Source organism: Dermacentor silvarum, chromosome 3, assembly GCF_013339745.2.
Source record: "Dermacentor silvarum isolate Dsil-2018 chromosome 3, BIME_Dsil_1.4, whole genome shotgun sequence".
Taxonomy (NCBI): domain Eukaryota; kingdom Metazoa; phylum Arthropoda; class Arachnida; order Ixodida; family Ixodidae; genus Dermacentor; species Dermacentor silvarum.
In genome coordinates, this window is record NC_051156.1 from 1,948,725 (window position 1) to 1,970,414 (window position 21,690).

At 45.0% G+C, this 21,690-nt stretch overlaps 3 protein-coding genes across 3 annotated transcripts; 2 read left to right on the forward strand and 1 right to left on the reverse strand.

Annotated features, from left to right (window-relative positions):
* The first annotated feature begins 1,943 nt into the window (after positions 1-1,943).
* Positions 1,944-16,969, forward strand: LOC125943711 (uncharacterized). Its single transcript, XM_049663178.1, has 3 exons — positions 1,944-2,968; positions 4,874-5,203; positions 16,791-16,969. Exons 1-2 carry the CDS (start codon positions 2,360-2,362, stop codon positions 5,075-5,077), a joined length of 813 nt encoding a protein of 270 aa, XP_049519135.1. The 5' UTR covers positions 1,944-2,359; the 3' UTR covers positions 5,078-5,203; positions 16,791-16,969.
* Positions 6,974-11,663, reverse strand: LOC119443686 (uncharacterized). The gene is made up of 3 exons (XM_037708402.2): positions 10,522-11,663; positions 9,800-9,916; positions 6,974-9,366 (listed from the first exon to the last, which is right to left on the reverse strand). Exons 2-3 carry the CDS (start codon positions 9,870-9,872, stop codon positions 8,105-8,107), a joined length of 1,335 nt encoding a protein of 444 aa, XP_037564330.1. The 5' UTR covers positions 9,873-9,916; positions 10,522-11,663; the 3' UTR covers positions 6,974-8,104.
* LOC125943712 (uncharacterized) lies at positions 11,893-14,163 on the forward strand. The gene is made up of 7 exons (XM_049663179.1): positions 11,893-12,217; positions 12,853-12,965; positions 13,068-13,202; positions 13,267-13,462; positions 13,639-13,674; positions 13,820-13,873; positions 13,974-14,163. Exons 1-7 carry the CDS (start codon positions 12,022-12,024, stop codon positions 14,000-14,002), a joined length of 759 nt encoding a protein of 252 aa, XP_049519136.1. The 5' UTR covers positions 11,893-12,021; the 3' UTR covers positions 14,003-14,163.
* Positions 16,970-21,690: the final 4,721 nt, after the last annotated feature.

Consider the following 21,690-nt stretch of genomic DNA (forward strand, 5'->3'; position numbering starts at 1 on the left):
TGAGGTGGCGGAGCAGCGCTAGCTGCAGCCGCTGAGGGGGCGGATGGCGTCGCTGGCAGCTCACCGCGTGTGAGCCGGACAGCCGCGGGAAACCGTTGTGTCGCTCCCTCTGACGCGCCACATCGGCAAAGGTGTTCTTGGGCAGGTATGATACCCGCCTACGTGCCTCCTTGAATGATATGTTCTCCTTTACTTTGATTGATACTATTTCTTTTTCTCTTTTCCAGGTGGGGCACGACCGCGAGTATGCGGCGTGCTCCCCATCACAGTTCACACAGTGGAGAGTTTTCACATGATTGAGAGAGATGTTCGTTCGCACTGCATTTTGCACAAGTCTGACGGCCTCAGCAGTTCTGTGAACTGTGGCCAAACCTTTGGCATTTGAAGAAACGGAGAGGGTTGGGGATGTACGGCCTTACTCGGATTTTAATGTAACCTGCCTCGATGGTTTCTGGCAGCACACTGGAACCGAATGTGAGTATTAGGTGCTTAGTGTCAATTTCTTTACAATCACGCCTCATTCCGATTCGTTTTACGTTGATTACATTTTGTTCTTTCCATTCTTCCAGAAGTTCAGTCTCGGTCAACTCCATGAGATCATCATCGGAAATCACACCGCGGATGGTGTTCATGGTGCGGTGTGGGGTCACTGAAACTGTAATCTAACGTCTCTCGGGGACATACCAAAGTTTTTCATATTGCTTTTTGTCATGTAGTTCCAAGAGAAGGTCGCCACTCGCAAGTCTGGTTGCCTTATAGCCTCGTCCAATTGTCCGAGTTAGACTTTTGGAAACGAGGAAGGGCGAGATCATTCTCGTTGTCTTTCCTGGTTTCTCAGTGTACTACCTGATAGCGGGGGAAATTCTCAGTGTTGCGACCAAAAAATTTAAATATTTCTTCGGTGCGCCCTCATTTCTGAGGGCGATCAGAGAGCTTGGGAAAGGAGCTATCCATGGAAAATTTTCAGTTTTCGATAGTAACGCCAGCCGCCCACCGTGGAGCCCAACAAGGGGACGCCACAGGTCTTATAAAAACAAGTCCTGCGGACGCCAGCTGTACGTCACCACTATAACCAAATATGAAATAACCTAGGTCGGGTACTCACACAGGGTTAACCCTCGCTGCCAAGAAGGTCGGAAGTAATATAGAAGAGAGTAGACGACAGGAAAGATGAAAAGGCGAGAGAGAAAGACGAAGATTGGAGAGAGAGACAGGAAAAGGCAACTACCGATTTCCCCCGGGTGGGTCAGTCTGGGGGTGCCGTTTACGTGAAGCCGAGGCCAAAGGGGTGTGTTGCCTCCGCCGAGGGGCCGTAAAGGTCCAAACACGGCATTGGCTCAACCCCCAGGATCCCTTTTTCCCCGGACACGGCTAAGCCGCGCACGGTTAGACGCGGGAGGTTCCAAACCTCGTGTGCTCGGGTACGTGGTGGCGCAACTCACCAAACGCCTGCTGACGCAGACGCCCCTGCAGGGATTTTACGCATTTTACAGGGATTGTTTTTAGGTCCTTTTACAGCCACGACACATCTACCTTTTGCAATTCAGTGCTCCATTGTCAACTCATCAACACTGGTCTGGTGCTCTTTGGCCGGCCCTTGCGCCATTAAACACCATACATCATGAAATACAGAATTTGCTGATAAATTCAGTAACAAGTGCTCGAAAGCGTTAACTGACCAATTTATGCTTTTATTAATTTTGCAGCGCAAGATTTCGCGCCGTTTCAAAAAAATTTCCAGTCATATGCACGAAAAAATTTATAAGTATGTTAGTTAACCGCAACTGATGTTTTTATAACAGCTCAAATAAAACAGCTTTGTTGGAAGTTTGGTTTATGAGATATCTTAGGTCCACCGGCAGTGGAGAAATATTGTGCCCGCATGTTAGTGGCAGCATTGTCTATAGATGGCGGACGTTTTCTTACTCGTTTCAAAATGTTTGCTTCCCTGCAGCGCCGAGAAAACCGTCCTCATCGCAGCAAGTGTTCTTCGCTGCCCGACACTACGCAGCCTGAGGCTGCCATCCATGGTTTGCACTGAGTGCTGTGGAAGTGGCCATTATAGCAGGGATCGGGATGCACACGCTGTGCCGGAAGGCTCCCATTGGATGGCACCTATGCTCGAAGCTGTCAGAAACATATACTGCGGGCTCCGCAACCTCCGTATCGACCTCAGTGACTTCTACGGGGACGAGTGTCACGCATTTTTCAGAGCAGTGCGCGACAACCGCAGCCTTCGTTGCGTGGCAGTGCGCCACCTTCCCGATGACGAAGTGTCCCATCTTCGTACGATCCGAGAGCTCGGCTTAAGCGGCAGAGTCATCATCGAGGACAACCACTAAACGAATACCATTATCGGATGACCAAGTATTCGCTGTCTCACTGCGCGCAAATTCGAAGCGTGACGATTGACAGGTCACATTACGCGGGCATTGGAGAAACAGACCTCGAGCCACTGAGAGTGGGTCTCGTCGATCTCGCCCGGTGGAGTCACGTGAGGTCAGTGAGCTTACGCTGCATCAAGTTCAACCGGCCGACGTTCGACGCCCTGGCCGATTACCTGCGGGCGTCGCTCTCGCTCACGGACGTCGAGATCGACGTGCTCGAATTCCAGTCTGTCTGGATAAGCGACGGACAGATGTCGGAAGAGTACTGGACCGAAGTGCGCAGTCGGATCACGGCGGCGCTGGTGGCGTTGCCCAAGCTCAAGACACTGCGTGTCATCGACTTGGACCTATCCTCGACAAACCTGCGCACCCTGCTGGAAAGAGCTGGTAAAACTCGAATACTCACCGAGTTCCACCGAAATCCGAGCTGCAGCTACGAGCCGCAGTACAAACTCTTGGATAAGCAGCTTATGCACAGTGACCCGGCCGATACCAGCGTTTTCACACTCGACGATTGCTGTTCGCGGCATGCTGACCAACGGGCGCATGACGCGGAGAAGCAGATGCTAGCTGCTCTCCAGGTACGGTACTGCGTTTTATTAACATGCATTTTGTCTATGCCTTGCTCCATGCAATATGTCCAATGCACGTACGTCACGCGATCAGCATTATATACGCAAGTCCGGGAGGTGGCGATAGTTTTCTGTTTTGTGCCTACACAATGGTTAAGAACTTCAGAGAGTAGAGATAGGAAGGTTTGCGTTAATAAATGAGTTGTGCTCTGTATGTAGTATATTTGTTGTAACGAGCATATTTAGGTATTGTTTTATGTCTGAGTGCTCCTGCAGAATACGAATGTAATGTCCATAGCTTGGCAGAGAACAAGAATTCCTGATCGGCATTCATCCTTTAGAATCTCTACAGTACAGCGATTATCTGGGTCAATTATTAACAGGCAAACCTGATTACGAGAAGGAAAGTTAAAGAATAAAATGGGTTGCAGCACATACGGCAGGCATTACCAAATGATGGCCGGGAGCTTACCGCTATCGTTGCAAAGAAATTTGTACAATCATTGTGTGTCACATTCTGTGTCACATAGAGGTGACACAGAATTTAGATCAAAGGTATGAGCAAATTTTACATCTCTTGAGCTGTGACGGCGGACATCTCGAAGACAGACAAACGCACACGCATTTTTATTTTGATCGGCGCGGTCCATCGGCGGCATACATTCACATGAATAACTACCGCGAATCTGCGGGAGCCGGAGCAAACTAGACGTGCAAGCACTTGGAGCGACGACAAAGAGATGGCGGTGCGAGCGTACGCATGGCTGACGCGGGTCGCAGAGTGGCAAATCTTTGAGAAACCCTTATTACCTACGTCGGAGTCTACTGGTGTTAAAATGGTGCCTATTGGTAACTAATTTAAGAAAAATGCATATCCAAGGGATGAGAGGTAAAAGCTTTTGCACAGAATGAAACGATATTGCATCGAATTCGGGAGCCGAGTTCTTGCACAGGCAGATTTGTTGATGGACACGAAAAATGTACAGAACCCTAGCCATAGACCGCTTCGCTGTAAATTGTTAGGTGTAGCCTTTTGTGATAGAAAGAGAGCGGCTTGTATCAGAAAGCAAACGGGGTAGCCATTTTCTAGTTGACATTAAGAGAAAAAAATAAGCAGAATGCACCCACTGTGGGAATCAATGTAAGCGAAGCTGTCTGTGCTGCTTGTGTTCATTCACGGTATTTGGGGGTGATTTCGACGGCATGCGACAGTGATGATGTCGTGTTAAATGTTATCTTGCCTGCATCACTTGCGTTTGTCGAAAGTAGTACAAAGAGCGCAAAGCGAGCCGTGTTTCCTCGAGGCGTTTTTGTATGCTATTGTCCATAGCCTGTGAGTACATTAGCACGATCATTCACTCGCACGGCGCATGGCCTGGTGGGCGGGACGGAGGAAACCCTTTTATTGGAGCCTTGGGGGAAATAGCTGCTGCCACGTCCCGTGCCCTAACAACCAACGCCCGCTGGCAACCCGGGCTTCCAGTCCGGGCTGCCAGTGCTGCAAGGTAGGGACATCGTGGCTGAAGTGTTGATTGTGCTAGACCACCATGTGCGTATTGTTTTCACGCCGCAGTGCTTTAATGCGGCTTCGCGTCTGCACGCCCTGCGTCAGTTGCTTGCATGTACAAACTTGCACGTCAGCGTTCGACAGGCAATTGGAGAGCCCATATGGCAGATAATTGCTGGCGTGCAGTTGCAAGCTTGTCCAAGATAGGATTCCTACTTTAAGCTTCCAGGAAGATGATTGTAGGCGCAGTGCTGGGTACCATAGAATGTCATTCCCCTTCCAACTAGGCCCTGCTACGACTTATCTTTCTTCATGCATTTGTGCAGATTACACCCTATTGCTAACGCAAGTGGTGATATTTTTTTAACAGGATGCCGTAAGCCGGAATGCACGCCTCTTTAAAGCAGGGGTCCGCTTCGTCGTCGAAGGTTCCTGCAACAAAGACTTCGATGCTTGGAGACGCGTGGAGCTCTTCCACGACGACACCGGTTTCCTCAAACTGGTGGGCGAGGCTGCAGACTGTGGACGAGAACGAGGCGAGGAAGATGGTGGGCCGCGCGCTGAAGGCCGTGCGCAACTGCGATGTCCACACCTTCATGCGGGCGGCGTGATTTGTGCGCGACAGCGTGGAGTGCATTCCCCAGCACGGAACTCAGCTGTCGAATTTTAACATCTGCTGTTGGCTTCATGTACGAAGCTACTTGAACTTGGTAGGCATCGTGGATGATTGATGACAGGTGAGTGAATAAAAAAGAAATGAAGGAGATGACGAATATGTTACTTTTCACTGAGATTAGTAAGTGGGACTGAGCTTCTCCGCTGTTTGCCAACAATCGATGTTTTGTGCTTCCGCGCCGAAAGTTTTGACGTCGGAGGTGCGTAGAACTTTGGATTAGCTTTCGAAGAGAAGGGCTTAATCGCGGTATGAAGCCTCATTGCGACAGTTAATACCCGCAAGTGAGACGCTGGCGATGTTAACCTACTCTAAAAGGAATACAACGCTGATAATTGCTTATCATACGCCCTGTAAACCGCTCATTCCTAATTAACTCAATTTCCGACGTTCTTCAGATGTAACGAGTGGAAGAAAGTACAGCCGGCAGAGACTGCCCAGGTGAAAATATGAAACTGGTAATGGACTGGGACCAATTGGTCCCAGCTGGTTCCAGACGGGGACCAGCTGGTTCCAGCTGGTTCTTAACTGGTGCCCGGTGGGAATGAAGTGGGACCAAATGGGAGCCTATTGGGACCAGTTGGGGCTTGACTGGTACCAAGTGGTCCCAGATGGGAGCCTACTGGGACCAGTTGGGGCTTGACTGGAACCAAGTTGCCCCAGATGGGAGCCTACTGGGACCAGTTGGGGCTTGATTGGAACCAAGTGGTCCCAGCTTGAAGCCTACTGGGACCACTTGGGGCTCGACTGGAACCAAGTGGTCCCTGCTGGTGGCTGACTGGGACCGCCATATAAGCTTCAACTGGGACGTACCAACTGGCGGCCCTGTGGGAGGCCACAATAATACAGGGTGTTTCACATAACTTGAGCCGAACTTTGAAAATGTGCAAATGCCACGTAGCTGGACCGAACCAAGGTAATGTTGTGTAAAGCTGTATCGGGAGTTTCTCATGCTGCTCTACAATATTCTTATTGACATATCATTTTATTTCTCTTTTAATTATAATGATTGATAAGTTTATTAGTTCAGGCTAATCATCTAATTTGGCAGCATGCAAAAAAAATTTATCTGAGTATCTCCAAGTGACAGGAAACATTACCGTGGTTCTTTCCAGTTATGTGCCATTTGCATATTTTCAAGGTCTGGCTCAAGTTAAGTGAAACACTCGGTATATGGGACCAATCAGAGGCCAATTTGGAGCAGCCAGCCTGCATGCATGCCACTTTGATAACACATGGAAACTGGACTCAAGAAGCCTGTAGTATAGCGTTTCAATATATTTGCTTGAATACTTAGTTGATGATTAAGCCATACCAACATGCCCAGCAGACAGTAATATGTTATATGCTGTGAAAAATAAGGACTTTCTGCTGATGCAGTGTAATATGTATCTACAACTAGATCGTGTGTCATAACTTTTGCGAAGGCAGCCTGCAAAAGTAGCGCATGGAATATGCCATCTCCCAACAGATTTATGATGAGGCTAACTTCTAACAGCGACAAAGGCCTAATTCTGATTATCTGGGGTTCTTTATAATGTACACCCCAAGTTAAGTACAAGAGCGTTTGCGCCTTCTACACCCACAAAGATGTGGGTACCATGGCCAGTAATCGAACTTAGGACCACACACATTCAGCCACAGAGCTCCCATGGCAGGTTTGTTAACTTAAACTGTTTGACATTGCAGCCAATTCCATCAGGCTTTCTGGCTCTGGTAGTATAAAACAGGCCACATCTTTTTGCATCATGATTAAATGGCGTAAATATAAGCCATCAAAATTAGAATATATCCAATACACAAGTACAAATCATGAGTAGTATTTCACTGTTTATTAGAACACATTTTATTTTTTAAAGAAACAAAGAACAGAAAGATGTGGGCAACATTAAAAGCTCTCAATTTTCTGAGTAATATATCAAGGACCATTTCAACAATCACACTCAAAGGTTCAATTTGTTCTCGTGAGTATCAAGACAAGTTTCAGACATACAAGCACATACCCCAGAGTTCCATTATGTATACATATCCACATTGTATACCAATTTTAAAGCTAGCAAATAGGTTGAATACAAGAACACTGCAGATGTTAGTCTTGACTTGAACAATGGATTATTACAAACACAACAATGAGTGACATTTCATACTACTGTACTGTTGGGTGCACACAATTAATAAAAAACAGCATTGACGTGATTTGCTGAAACGGTGCAGTATACTTATGAAGTAAACGTACAAATATAAAAATTAACAGGTCATACGCAATTAACACAGCAGTCCAACAGTGATCGTTTTACAGCAGCATATCTGACTGAGACCTGTAGCCTCGTTTTTATAAAGATCACACATGGGCCTATTATGTTACATCAGCCACTTATTTCACATCACATCAAAAATGCTTGAAGCTCTGCTTGAATACACGTGTTCCCACTAATGGTAGGCGACTCGCACCACCTATTCGTAGCACTAGCCCATTCATGCACCGTTATGACTTTAATATATTCACTTCATAAAAAGCAATAAACACTGCTCAAATCCGGCTGGTCAAGGGCACAGCATTCTGACAAAAATAAGAATAATCAATCACTGTATGTTGACAGTTGTAAGCACATAAAAGAGATGTTCTAAATTAAAATGGCAATTTGGGCTTGATGATGTTCCATTACTAGCAGATTACTAGGTGTGCTGCCGAGGACAAAAGTGACTAAACATTTGAAGCTGTGTGTGTCCTATCGCTTTTGTCCTTGTCTGCAATGCACATAAAAGAACCGCAAACAATGTAAAAGAGGTTTACAACACAACTTTTTAGCACTTAACATCGTGGATAAATCTTCATATGTGACTCGCTTGAAAAGGTTCGCGTAGCGATGCCCTTTAATACCAAAAACATGCGACAACTTTAATAAAGAGTGGTGCAGGGCCTCTTTAAGAAAAGTGCTCCTTTAAACTCATGTTTTATAATTCATCACCGGTTTTTAAGCAGGGCTTTAAAAGCAAGTGGTGCAAAAAAAATTGCTTGCTCAATCTCCATGTAAAGACATGGGACAATGCCAGACTTTACCTCAAAAACATGGCTGGACTGCAGTCCTTGGGCCTTGTGAATATGGGGAGCTTCAGTCTGACACGTGTCAAATTTTTCACATACTGCAAAAACTCTCTCTTTGCCAGCAATGTCTTTAAACCCAAGGATGTTAGAAATTGTTACACATGCCCCAGAAGGAAGCATTGCGGCAGTGCAGTCTGTTTTGTTTGGTCTTTTGTACTGTTTGCTGTGAAAAACATAACGAGACACTGCAACTTTGTCGTGTTCTACAATGGGGCCAATTGTCATGCAGCCAATATGGTTCATTACCAAATTCAAAACTGGCTGCAGTGCTTTCCGTGGCTTGCCAATCATAGAAACAACTGCCCTACATTTTGCACCATTGCCTTTGGTTAAAAATTCTCTAGTCTGAGGGAGAGCTGATGCTTTAAGACTAGCAAAAGAGCTAGCCATCAACAGCCGTTCCACAATTTGGATTGGCACTCCTTTTGCAGATGTGACCAGCTCCTTCACATGCCCTATGTTTGATTCAAATACAAAGCAGGAATGTGACCAAAGTGGTCCCTGCAGTACCACACTCTTGGGCAAGTGCAAAAGCTGGTGTACATTAAATGTCATTTCTTTTTCTCCATAAAGAAACTGCACACCCACTACAAACTTCACTAGTAGGCTAGCGCTTTCACTGACATCAGTGCTGCTAACACTGTCCATCAGCAGTAGTGACACTCCCTTAATAAGCAAGGTGAAATGCTTAAGATACTCGGTAGGCAAAATACCATCTAAACAAGGCAGTGAAAACCACAATAGCCACTGCTGCCACTCAGTAGCCTTCCAATACTTCCGTAAGGAAAGGGTACGCTGCAGTCTAAAACATAATGGTGGCTTTATGTTGCACAGCCGCTTGTCTACAGCACTGAGCAGTGCTGGCCTCCCAATGTAGTAGGGCTGGCCTACACTGGAGAGCCACAGTTCTGTAAACTGGCGTGCAACTCCCAGCAACACACAATGCATGTAATCTGGTGTGAATCCCCAGATTATATCAAAGTGTGGCATATTTATTAATGGAGTTGGACCCTTTATGCCTTGAACAATTGTCCCTGTGCGTGCTGCTGTCTTCATGGCATTGATGGTTTCTTCCATTGTTCTGTCTGGCACTGGCTCGTCAATTGTATACTTAATGGTTCCTGTTCCAAAAGAAAATAACAAAGAAAGGTGCTAAAATCAGCAGGCCAATCCCACATGCTAAGAGATTCTCAACGGTGCTGCAAAATTCAAGCTGATGTAGCAGCTTTTATTCAGCTGCTCCTCCCTGACCGATGAAGGAAAATAAACTTGAATTGAAAACGACTACAGCAAGATGACGGCAATACTTTATTGGAAGCCGCAGATGAAAAATAAAATCATGAAGCAGCACGTTAGGCACTGCTATACAAACAGATATTTCTGGAAGTACTATACTGAATTTTGTATTGTTGTATTACAACACATCGAAATTAAATCAGCATGCACTCCACATCTATATATGAAGGTTCTTCATGCACTGAGGTTTACTTGCCCTGCGGTGATATAATTACCATACAAAAGCTTTCTTATGTGAGCGGCAAGAAATTTGCTTACCATCTACAATGGTCCCAGGATGCAAGCACCAGCCACAGCCAAAACGTCCATTGAACTGGCGCATATTTTGCATTATTGCCCTTGCTGGGCATCAGCAGAACAGCTGAAGGGGTGGACCTGCAAAATAAAGAAAGGACAATTAAATCAAGTACACCATCAATTTGAATAAGCCATGTGACTTCTGACATTCTCTGCAGTCTGAATAACAAATGGTATGTTGTCTTCCTGGTTTATAATTTACATGATATAAAGATGCTCTTGTAAACATGTAAAGCACATTTGAATAATTAATATGCCACACTTAATGCATTTCATTATAGCAAGCCCCAACATTGCATTCATGTTACATTCAAGAGATAGAATATCACTTCTCCCAAATTGCATGTATGAAATCCAAGCTGACTGGCATGACGGCTAGCAGTGCTACTCATATACTGTAGCCAAGAAAAAGTTGGCAGAAGTGGGGTTTTGTTATGAGGTTTTTGAAAAAGCCAGACAATTAATGTTACACTGTTATAATAAAAAATAACACCATGTGTTCGTGCTTACCTTAAAACACTTATCACAGTTGTCATGAACAGGTTTGTTGACAGTCTTAAATAGTGAAATAGCTTAAAATGCACTCACAAAATCTGCATATGGTATTTCACATGTAATATTTGACATTGATATAACGCCACGACAGTTGAATAAGCGCTACTTGTTTTGAATGATGTACATACCTGCGAAGAGATGAATGTTGTGCCATCCGTCCAGGTGATGCCACCCTGCATGAGGTCCTCCATTTCTTGCACAAAACTGCCCATTAGCAGTCCCATTTCAGGATGCGATTGCCCATACCAAAGTTGTGTGGTGAAAACATGTTTGCTGCGGATATGTGGCGGCAGTTCATTGACTGTCACCTGAACTGGCCAAATTGAATACTTTGAAGACTTAAACAGTGGGCTTCCATCGGAGTTAACAGTAAGACTGAGGTCATATTTCTTTAGTTTCTGGCGCATGGCTCGGTAGGCTTTCCCGTCCGTTACGTCCTGCATTTTTTCATTTGTTTCGCTACTTCTGCAGCAGTCTTCGATATGGTCCAGCCTTTCTCGGAGGGCAACTGCTAGTTCTTTTGACGAAAGTAGAGACTCGAATTGTTGGCGCAACGGGAGGCTGACCAATAAATGCCCGTCACACATCATCTCGCGCCCGCAGTACCCTTTAGTGCACGCACTGCAGCTGCCCCGAGTTCCATTTCGCTCAGCCAGGAGTCCCGATGTCTCAGCTACGAGAGACTTACAATCACTGCAATAAAAATGAAACTTGGCGGCGTCGATGCTGATACCGGCGTTTTTTTCTGAACAGAAATTTTGTTACCGGTAAATCAGATCTTCGCAAGACGTATGCAAGTAGTCGCTGCAGTGCTTCCACCGCTTTCCACGGAAGCGCGTACTCGATGGCGAAATTCACAGCCAGCGCCAACAAGTCGTCGGGACTCAGCGTCGGCTCTTCCTCCTCGGCTGGTTCTGGCTGCAGCGTGGGTTCATTATAAGGCGGCAGCACGCCGCAAGAACTTAGTCCACTCTCTTCGCGCGGAGGTGATGCTGAAGGCACGTCAGAATCTTCGTCAGACTCTAAATCCGCCGGGTTGCAAGTCGCTAAAGGTATGGAACATGCGCGATCTTGAACGGTTGCCTGCTGCGTCGCCGTGTCTACCGCATGCGACACAGACGGAATTTCCAATAACCTTTTTCGTGTAGTGTAGGGAAGGTCAGTAACATCTCCTCCAGCATCGAGATATCGTTTCCGAGGCCTCATTTTAATATACACAACGTCGCGCACACACACTTTCACATAAACGAACGTGGTAGAACAACGCGGTTAGGCCACCGGCTAGGTTGCGGTTAGGCTTGGCTAGTTTTTCCAAAACACAATCTCCATATCGTGTACGTTAGTTGAATTGCGTCGTCAAAGTTTTCAAAACATTTTACGCATGCTGAAAATATAATCACAGGTATAAAATTGTGGAATAAAATTAATGCAAAAAGTGTAGTTATGTATGTTCATTATTTTCTGATACGGCTAGCGACTGCGGCAGGTCATTACGTATCCAATCCAGCTCGGATTTGTTTATGTCACTCCGACCCGATCCACGTGGTAGCCACTGTATACACGTGCGCTTTGCTGGTCGAGCTGTCTGTGTTCACGCGTTGGTAATTTGCTGTGTCTAATAATCTGCTATGTTTGCATTAGTGAAGTTTTTAGAAGAATTTGACAACAACCGCTTGTATGTCGTGAGTGTAAATTCAATTTTGGACTTCCGCCTGCAGCACACCGAAGATTTTGATAATAGGACTATTTATTCAGTGTTCTGGGTTGACGAGGCAAACAACGAAAATACGCGGGCGTACGAGGCTCAAGTTCTGCTGCTGGCCGGTAAGTTTTGCACACGTGGAGCTTGCGTGCAGGTGCTCGCGCCTTGCACAAATTAAGCGTTTCAATGCAGTGTTTAAATTGTAGACCATGAACTACCGGCATATACAACATTGGAATTTCAAAAATACTGAAGAAGTTTTACAGTGTATACGAAATATAGCAGGCGATTTCGATTGAGTAATCGTGTACAGACGACTTCGTGCAGTACATAAAACCCACGTTGATCGCGGTGTTGCAGGCCACAATTAGCGCTTGCATTTTTTCGAGATTAATCATTAGCAAAATATTAAGGCAATTAATTTGACTGCTCTCGCACAATCAACGTCTTAATTAATCAAGAAACTTATTTTTCTCAGTCAAAATTTCGTGCATTACAAATTGACATTATATTATGTGCTGCACGAACACGTTAACATCGATCGTGACGATGTGCAATGACACTAAATTATTCAGAATCATATATAAGCAATAGTGCTTGCTTTAAATTCGCAGTGTTCTTGGCAGGCAGCTCGGAATCCATCTGTGTTGGCAAAACATGACTTCTAAAACTCCAACCATACTATAGATGTGCGTGCATTTATTGATGCTTTCATTTTATTTTAATTCATGCCATCTCCTTTGTCTGCCTTACTCAGAATCCCGGGAGGAGCTGGAGCACAAGAAATCGAACAAGAGGGTGCCCATGCCAAAGATTCGCATGGAAGAGCACTCGGATGATGATAAGCGCGCTAAAAAGCAAGACAAGCAGGTATGCAAAGCATTCTGTTATGAACTTAGATGCAGTTTCCTATTATCTGGTGTCATGAAGTTTTACCAACTCAGATTTTATTTTTACTGCTTTGTATCTAAGGTATCACAAAAGTGCAAATTCATGCAAGTGAATGCAAGGAGTGCGAGCTACAGTAGAATTCTGGAAAAGCATGTTCAAGATGCAAAAAAAAAAGCCATGGGTGAACAATCCAGTGAGCCCAATCATCAAAGCCGGGTAAGTGTGTCGTCTGTACATTTTATATATTTCCAATTGATAACGAATTGATCCACTTTTTCAGAGCCCCAAAAAACCCCATTGGGAGTGTGACACATCGTCTTCGGATGAATCACTAATTTCTAGTGCAGAGCTGCGTAAAGAAATAGCAGAGAAAAAAATGTGGAAGGAGAGATCACTAAAACTAGAAAAAGAAAATGAAGTTCTGCTGGAGCAAGTGGCATCTCTCCAGCGTTGCTTGGAAAGCAAAATATTTCAAGGTAAGGGAAATCACCTCGGCTTTAACACTCTGGATAATACATACTGTCAGGAGTGTGTAAGGGATATGTGCTACAAGAATTGTATATACTTTGTCACAAGCAATTGGTCATAGTGTGTTAATTGTCCTCTGTGCATTAAGTGTATGGGTATAATTGGCATGTATATTTTGTTGCAGTGGAAGCCCTTCACAGAAGAAACAATAGCATGGAAGGTAAGTTCTTCCATTTACCCATCAAGTTGAAAGGCTAAAGCCAACATTTCTTGTCAGATACATGCCATTACTGACTGGTTTTAGTAGTTTTAATGATCAACTGTGTGTTAAGTGCTATGCTAATATTTAAACTTGTGTGTTGTAGGGGAAGGCATTCATGCCAAGCTGGGTCACGTTGCCAAAGGCCGTGGCAAGATGGGTGAGCTGTTTCATTTCCTCTTAAAATTCTGTGACCATTTCTGGAGTATTTGTATTTCTTTAACATGTTTTACTAAGTATTTTACTGTACTTCATTACAGAACAAGCCATTAGTACCAGCCAAGGTTAGTACATAGAAAGCTGTGGTTTGGCAGAAAGTTTTTTGCTTCTCATTGTGTGACTATAGCCTAAATTTCTGGGCAGATAGCCTTCTTTATAATGACAATGTTTTGACCACAATAATTTGAAACTACTTTTCTGCAGAAGGCGATCACATATCAAGGGTCATCACAGAAGGCAAGTGTTTTCATTCCTTTCACATACAGCTAAAAGCGTTTTTAGGCAAAATTTTCAGCAGACTATGTGCTACATAGGCACTTTTACACTGTTGAGCCACAGCTTTTGGAAATTAGAGCAATGATTCTGGAGTGAGGTATTAATATGGACAATTTCGAGAACATAGAGATGCTTATTGACTGTGGGATTCTGCTGCTAAACACGAGGTCACAGGTTCGACCTCTGGCCATAGTGGCGGCATTCCAATTGGGGCAGAATTCAAGAATTCCCGTGTACCGTGCTTTGGGTGCATGCTAAAGAACCGACATGTGACCAAAATTAAACCGGAGCCCTCCACTACTACAGTATCCCTCATGACCGACTCTGCAATTTTTGGACATTAAAACCTGCAAAATATGAACACCAGTTTCACTATGTGATTTTTAACTAGTGCTCACTCTGCCATTTCAGATGATGACTTGCATGTGGACAAAAATGATCAGGGCAACGCCCAGGATCATTTTCCTAGCATACCAGGTATGTTTTCTTTTATTTCTATTTTCTGTGAACAGTACATTCGTAAATGCGACAATAATAATATGCTTTAGACACTTCTAGCTGACTCCATCAGGGTCATTTAATCCTGGTTCTGCTGCTACTTGCTGTGGGACAAGTACATTTGTTTTACTCATACCTGAGTGCTCACATGCACACTGTATCTAATAAATAAATGTAAATACCTTGAGCCACCCATGGCCACCATTCATAAAGTAACTTGTAAAAGTTTTCATTTTTATGCGTAAGTAATTAACAGAACTTTTTCCCTGCTCTCTAAATCTTGTAAGTCATGCTATTTACTTGTGTAGGATGTAATGTAACAATTGTGTTTAGTTAGCATAATTTCAATGCTAAGCTTGTAACATTTGCACACGTACAGCGCCATTAAAAGCGTTGCAAAGATTTTAATGTGGTTTTGATTCTTGTCTAGTGCCTGGGAAAGACTTTGTGCACCTCCCTGATGGATCAGTGAGTATCATTGCACACTATTTTCGTATTCCTTTCCACGTTTAGCAGTCCAAAATGTATTCACATGCTAGCCTCTCAACCGATAAAAAGTGGTCATTGTCATAACGAGATGTGAAAAATCGATACTGCCTAAACCATATTTGCCCATTTTGTATGGCAGTAGTTCTTATTTTACTTATGATTATACTTGAGTTTATCCCCTGATGTTTCAGTCGCTGAAACAGAAGGTTGCTGGGCATGTCGAAGAACATAATTTGTGATGGACAAGCCCTGCTTTCTTTTTCAAGGCAATGAAAGTGCACAAAACCAAGCTGTATTTTATGTACTTCCTTTCAGAATTCGTATTTCTGTTCTGTCGGTGCTCTACAAATTACATAATTGAACAAGTTTAGCTAAGACCACTGGTTGCGCAATTCATTTATGTAGGACCTCTATTCTTATTGGCAATGCTTAATTTTGACAATGTGGGTATGGATATTTTTTCCTTTCAGTTTCATCTAGCAGAAGGCATTGTCATTTCTGCAAATCAAGCTGCCAAAATCTTAAATAACAAGAAGGCAACACTTGTCTGCAAAGACACTGCCCACGCAATATGGGGCACGGATGGCCTTCTGAACAGAAGTGTGAGTGGCGTTGCTGCCCCCAAGCTCAGAGCAGCTGGGGAGTTGCCGAAGCAGCCACTCACACCCACGAAAGTGAACGTCGTGACAGGTATGGTGGAAAAAAATATATAGACTCTGGTAACCTTGAAATGTCTGAAATGGCACATCTGTCTTGATTTTGGCTTTGTTTGTCTCTATAAAAATCTTTGTTTTCTTGACATTTTACCAACATTATTGAACCTTATGCTGTGCTGTGCCAATTGTGTTTTACAGCCACAGTCCGCCACTGGGGCCAGCTAAAGGGAGAAGATGTGACCACAGCTGTGGCCTCCATTACCAAGCTTCTCTCCGAGAAAATACAAGATGTGCGAAAATCCAGCAAGCGACTGGCGCTAGCCAAAGAACATCATAGCGTGTGATTAAATACTTATGAACTGGCCTTATAGCCCTTGTTTCTTTAGCAGCAGCTCTGCGTGCACGGCTGCCAACGGGCACCTTGAATGTATGGAGCTGCGGCTAATACACTGCCAACTGGTCCCAATGGGGGCTGGGGCCACTACCAACTGGTCCCAGCTGAACTGGTTCCAGCTGGTCCCATTAGGGGCTGGGACCAACTGGGACCACTATCAACTGGTTCCAGCTGGTCCCATTGGGGGCTGGGACCAACTGGGAATTTCACCATAAGCCAGTTCAACGGGGACCAGTTTGGAACCAGGTGGTACCACTTGGAATATTTTCACCTGGGTGGTTATGAGGCGAAATAATGAATTTTAGAAGCCGCCTTGCAGATAACTTTGTCATCGTTAATTTTCGTAGAGCTGTTACTATTGGAAGGTTTTTTGCTTATTTACTTCTGCATTGGTTTTCACTTGTACGCTATGACGATGTTTCACCGTGTTTATCTTCGAAAGCACTCAGGATGGCAGAACAGCGAAAATAACAGCCTACTTTCTTTTTATTCTGTGTTGTCACAGTTAATGCTCACCGACTTGCTTTACTGCCTGTTCTTTGCAGTGCCACCACCAAGAAGCTCAATCTTCTGTAGCCCCAGCTCAAGTGGAGCCACAATCCCCACTCCGACACCAATGTCTTCGGAGTACATCGCGGAAACTGACTTTGTGAGCATTAGCCGGTGACGGGATCCGAGATATGAGACCTCAACAGTCCACGAGCGTGGGCAGCAGGGTCCTCGTATTCTAATAAGGAGCCGTAATACCCCGAGACCTCGAAGTGTAACGAGGGCATGATATGAAGCTACACAACTCATTAGTGTACTTGTGAGCTTTACTGGACGATTTTTACTTTTCAAGAGTTATTAAAGTATTCATGAGTGCTTCTTTACACTGAGGTTTTCTTGACTACTAACAATTAAAAGCCCACGACAAGTTCTGCCAAGGCTGGGGAAGGAGGGAGTGCAGAACAGGTGGTATTGTTGCTCACGGTCAGTGATGTTTGCATGGCTGACCATCTATTATCTACGTCTGGCACTACACCAGGGGCCGTGGGGTTAGCACACAATGTTTTTTACAGTGTCAGCTGTTACGAGCTCACTCCAGTAGTCGTTTCGGCTCGTGATGGTGTCCGCCGCCGCCGTCGCTCGTGACCGTAACCGCTATCGCCGGAAATGCGAAAAAAAGTACCCGGTCCTCGCCGGGATCGAACCCAGGCCCGCTGCACGAGAGTCGGCTTTACCACTGAGCCATGCAAGCGCTTTGTATCAGTCAGCGAGAAAATGCGCTATAAACGCACCCTAGGCAGGCATGCAGGCACAGACGACACGAGCCTCTGCCAGTATGGTGACGCCATCTAGGTAAGGCGCCTGCAAACACAGCGTGCGCAGGTGCAGACGACGCGATGCGAAAGCCTTCCGTAGTACACTGTAATGCGATTCAGACGAGGAGCGCAATCAACGCGATCCCGAGCTACTCGAGCCTCTGCCAGTGTGGTGGCGCCATCTAGTTAAGGTGCCTGCAAATGCAGCGTGCCCGACATCTAAGTTGCAATTTGTATGCTGCATGTAACTGGGCCTGGTTCACTCAAGCAGGCTAGGTGACTATTTGTCACCGGCTCGTTTTGAAGATTCAATAAACAATCATGATCATCATCAACAACGTACCGTGCCACTGGTCAAGGGATGTGAGATGTGCGCCACGTATTGTGGATACCTCTTTGGTACACGTTATGGCGTCTCCTCGCAAGGTGCGAATCGCTGCTGGAGAAGCGAATCGTAGAGCTACGTGCGCAGCTACAACCAGGCTTGACCGGGCACGCGTGTGGTCTACTGGCACTTTGCTGCTCACGTTTTTTTATTAGCTGCGAAGTTAAAAGTGAGCCTAGAATTGATTACGTGATGAAATATGCTTGCGCACTTCGAACCAACGACGTAACACAGAATAAACAAACGCGAGCGCTGTGTGTGTGATAAACACACAGTGCCCGTGTTTCTTCATTCTGTGTTGCGACGTGGGTTCGAAGTGCGGTAGCACATTCCATCATGACTGACCAACTAGCCCACCAGTGACAGACATAAAATTATATGCATGTATGATAGTTACTTGTGGCGGCCTGTCCCACGGAGAAAGAACAACAGGGGAGAAACTATGGGCCGGCGCCAGCGGAGCACTTGTCGTGATAATGTCAGGCCTCGGAAACTGCGCTGGTTTTCTGTCCGCGCAAATTGCAGCGCCATCCATGAAATGAATGCGAAACCAAATCGCTTTTTCTTTTTTTTTTCTTGTCAACCCTCACTCAACTTTGTCGTTTCTCGCCTTCAACTATCGGCGGCGCGGCCCGTGGTCGCCGTCGGTCGTACTGATAACGACCAAAACGGCAGCAATTTTTTTTCTGCCATTATGCAGTCAGTTTTACGGTTTTCACCTTCCTTGCTAGCAATGTGGTCCATGTGGTACCTACCGTTGCACGTTTGTCGGCTTTTTTTCCGCCATGTCTCGCAGCTGTCGCTGTTCGTGTATAGTTTGATTGTGTACGAACACATCAATACGAAGTGAGCCATGCGACGCGAAATTCTACCAAATCCTTAAACACAACAGGTGAGCACTTTAGAGTTTATTTCCCGGTTTTTATTTGTGATAGTAATTGTGCGAAGTTGCACATGGCTGTCCGATGGTGAGGCAGGAGCTAGCTGATTCGAAAACACCACGATGATTATTGGATGTTAATGGCGCAAGGGCCATGTGTGGCCAAAGAGCGCCAAGGCAATGCTAAGTAGTTGTCAATGAAGCATGAGCTGTGAATTTTGAGGGGTAGATGTCACACGGCTGTATAGAGGCCTAAAACATAAGTGCGTAGAATATATATGCATTAAAGCTATGAGAATGACACGTTAGGTGTGAGACGTGCGGTGGTCATAAAAGATATGCACTGAGAGGATGATATAAAGAGATGTGGGTGTCAGCAGCACTAATGCCTCAGCAGGACCCTTGAACGCAAGGGCCTAGAAGCACGTGGTCTGCAAAAGCGTATTATTGTAGCAGCACCCTCCAGGTGGAGGACGTGCTACGAATCCCTTGGGTGTATAACATCCAGTACACCAACATCGTTTATAAAAGCTAAGATTGATTTATTTTCAAACAGTGGGTCATTACCTAAGAGCATTGCTGGGTGTAGTGGGACTTGTTGATGGTATGGTAAACGAAAGTACTTTTTCCTGTGAGCCTCTAATGCATGACATTCTAGCAATACGTGAAGGACAGTTAACGTCGTGCCACATTTTCCACAGGTAGGTGGCTCGTCACCAGTCAACAGGTAGGAGTGTGTGCCATATGTGTGGTCTATTCGAAGTCTACAGATGATGACCTCTGTTCGCCGACTTTTTGATATAGGTGGCCAGTTTCCTAGTTGTGGCTTAATGACATGCAGCTTGTTTGATATTTCATTGTCCCATGAGCGTTGCCAAGAGTTCCTTAGGTTTTTCCATAGAAAAGGTTTTAAGTCTAGGGCAGGGACAGCTACAGAGGAGGAATTCATGTGTTTTGCTGCTATGGACGTGGCCATTTTGTCAGCGAGCATATTTCCCTCGATGTCTCTGTGTCCAGGGATCCAGCATATTATTATATGTTGATTACACAAGTATGTTACACACAGGAGTGAGTAAAGGTCATTCAATACAGGGTTTTTACTTTTATGAAAGGAACTTAAGTATCTTACAACACTTAAAGAATCTGTGTATATAATGGCTTTTTGTATCTTTGTTTTTTAATATGTTTAACGGCCGACCAAACTGCGTGTGCCTCAGCAGTAAAGATGCTCGTTTCAATGTGGAGAACATCTGATTCAGAGAAAGAAGGGCCGAGTGCTGCATAAGACACACCAGCATGTGATCTTGATGCGTCGGTGTAGTACTCCGGGCATGAGTATTTCGCCTGAAGTTCTAGAAAGTGCATCTTAATATGTGCTTCTGGGGCGTGCTTAGTGACCTCAGTAAACGATGTGTCACATTCTATGGGCTGCCACTGCCACGGCGGTAACAACTTTGCTAGAGGCATGAGACGTTGTTCAAGGAGTGGTACACCTACTTCTTTGCTGAGGCTCCGCACACGCAACGTGAAAGGCTCTCTCGCTGCAGGTCGATTCTGAAAGAGTGTGGTACTAGTGTCATTTATGGTCGAATATGCCGGATGTTCAGAGTTGATGATGATGATGTATGGGGTTTTTTGGCCACATATGGCCAAAGAGCACCATAAACATGGTGATGAGTTTCAAATGAATTGTTTATGAGATATAGGAATGTACTGCGAGATGGTGGATCTTGATTGGCTGTAAATAGGCCTAAAATCAGTCGCTGTAAATTGCGTAAAATATATAACTATTAAAATGATGACAGTGACCGCAGATGAGGGAAATGCCGATGGATGGTTTCTTCTGAAGTGATGATGTCACAAAACGTGTACGTGAGAGTAGCACCAGTGCCTCAACAGGACCCTTGAACGTAAGGGCTTCTGAGAGGCACGTGCTCTACAATAATGCTGTCGCAGCAGCAGCCTCTGAAGAGAGGATGTGCTACGAATGCAGACTGATGACTCTCAATGTACCGGCATCTTCAAGAAACTTTAAAACTAACCTGTGATCAAAGAACGGTTCTGTGCCCAAAAACATTGCTGGGTGTAGAGGAACGTGTTGTTTGTGTGCTAAAGGGAAGTATTTCTTTCTTTGAGGCTCTAATTCCTTGCACTCTATTAAGACATGGATTACAGTTGGCGTCTCGCCACATTTGCTACAGGAAGGGGGTTCATTACCAGTTAACAGGTGAGAGTGCGTGCCATACGTGTGGCCAATCCTAAGGCGGCAAAGAGTAATTTCGGTTTGTCATGTTTTCGTAGTGGGTGGCCAATTACCTAATTGTGGTTTGATGGCGTGAAGTTTATTTCTTGTTTCCGCATCCCATGAGTGCTGTCAATAGCTCCTAAGGCTTTTGTGCAAGAAATGCTTCAAATCTACTGCGGGAACAGCTGTAGAGGATGTGTTCCCCTTTCTTACAAGTGAAACGGCAGTTTTATCTGCAAGCATGTTGCCCTCAATGCCTCTGTGGCCTGGTACCCAGCATATTGTGACACGTTGGTTAGATGTATATGCTGTGCACAGCACTGCATAGAGTTCACTGAGCACAGGATTTTTGTGTTTACAAGGAGACATTAATGCCTTTACTACGCTTAAAGAGTCAGTGAATATAACAGATTTTTGAAGCTTTGTTTTCATTATATGCTTCCCTGCACACAACAGGGCATGAGCCTCAGCAGTAAATATGCTTGTTTCCGGATGTATTTCACCGGATTCAGAAAAGGAAGGACCTGATTGCCGCATAGGACACGCCAGCATGCGACTTTGATGCATCAGTAAAGAATTCTGGGCAAGAGTATTTCGATTGAAGTTCACGAAAGTGCATTCGGATATGTAC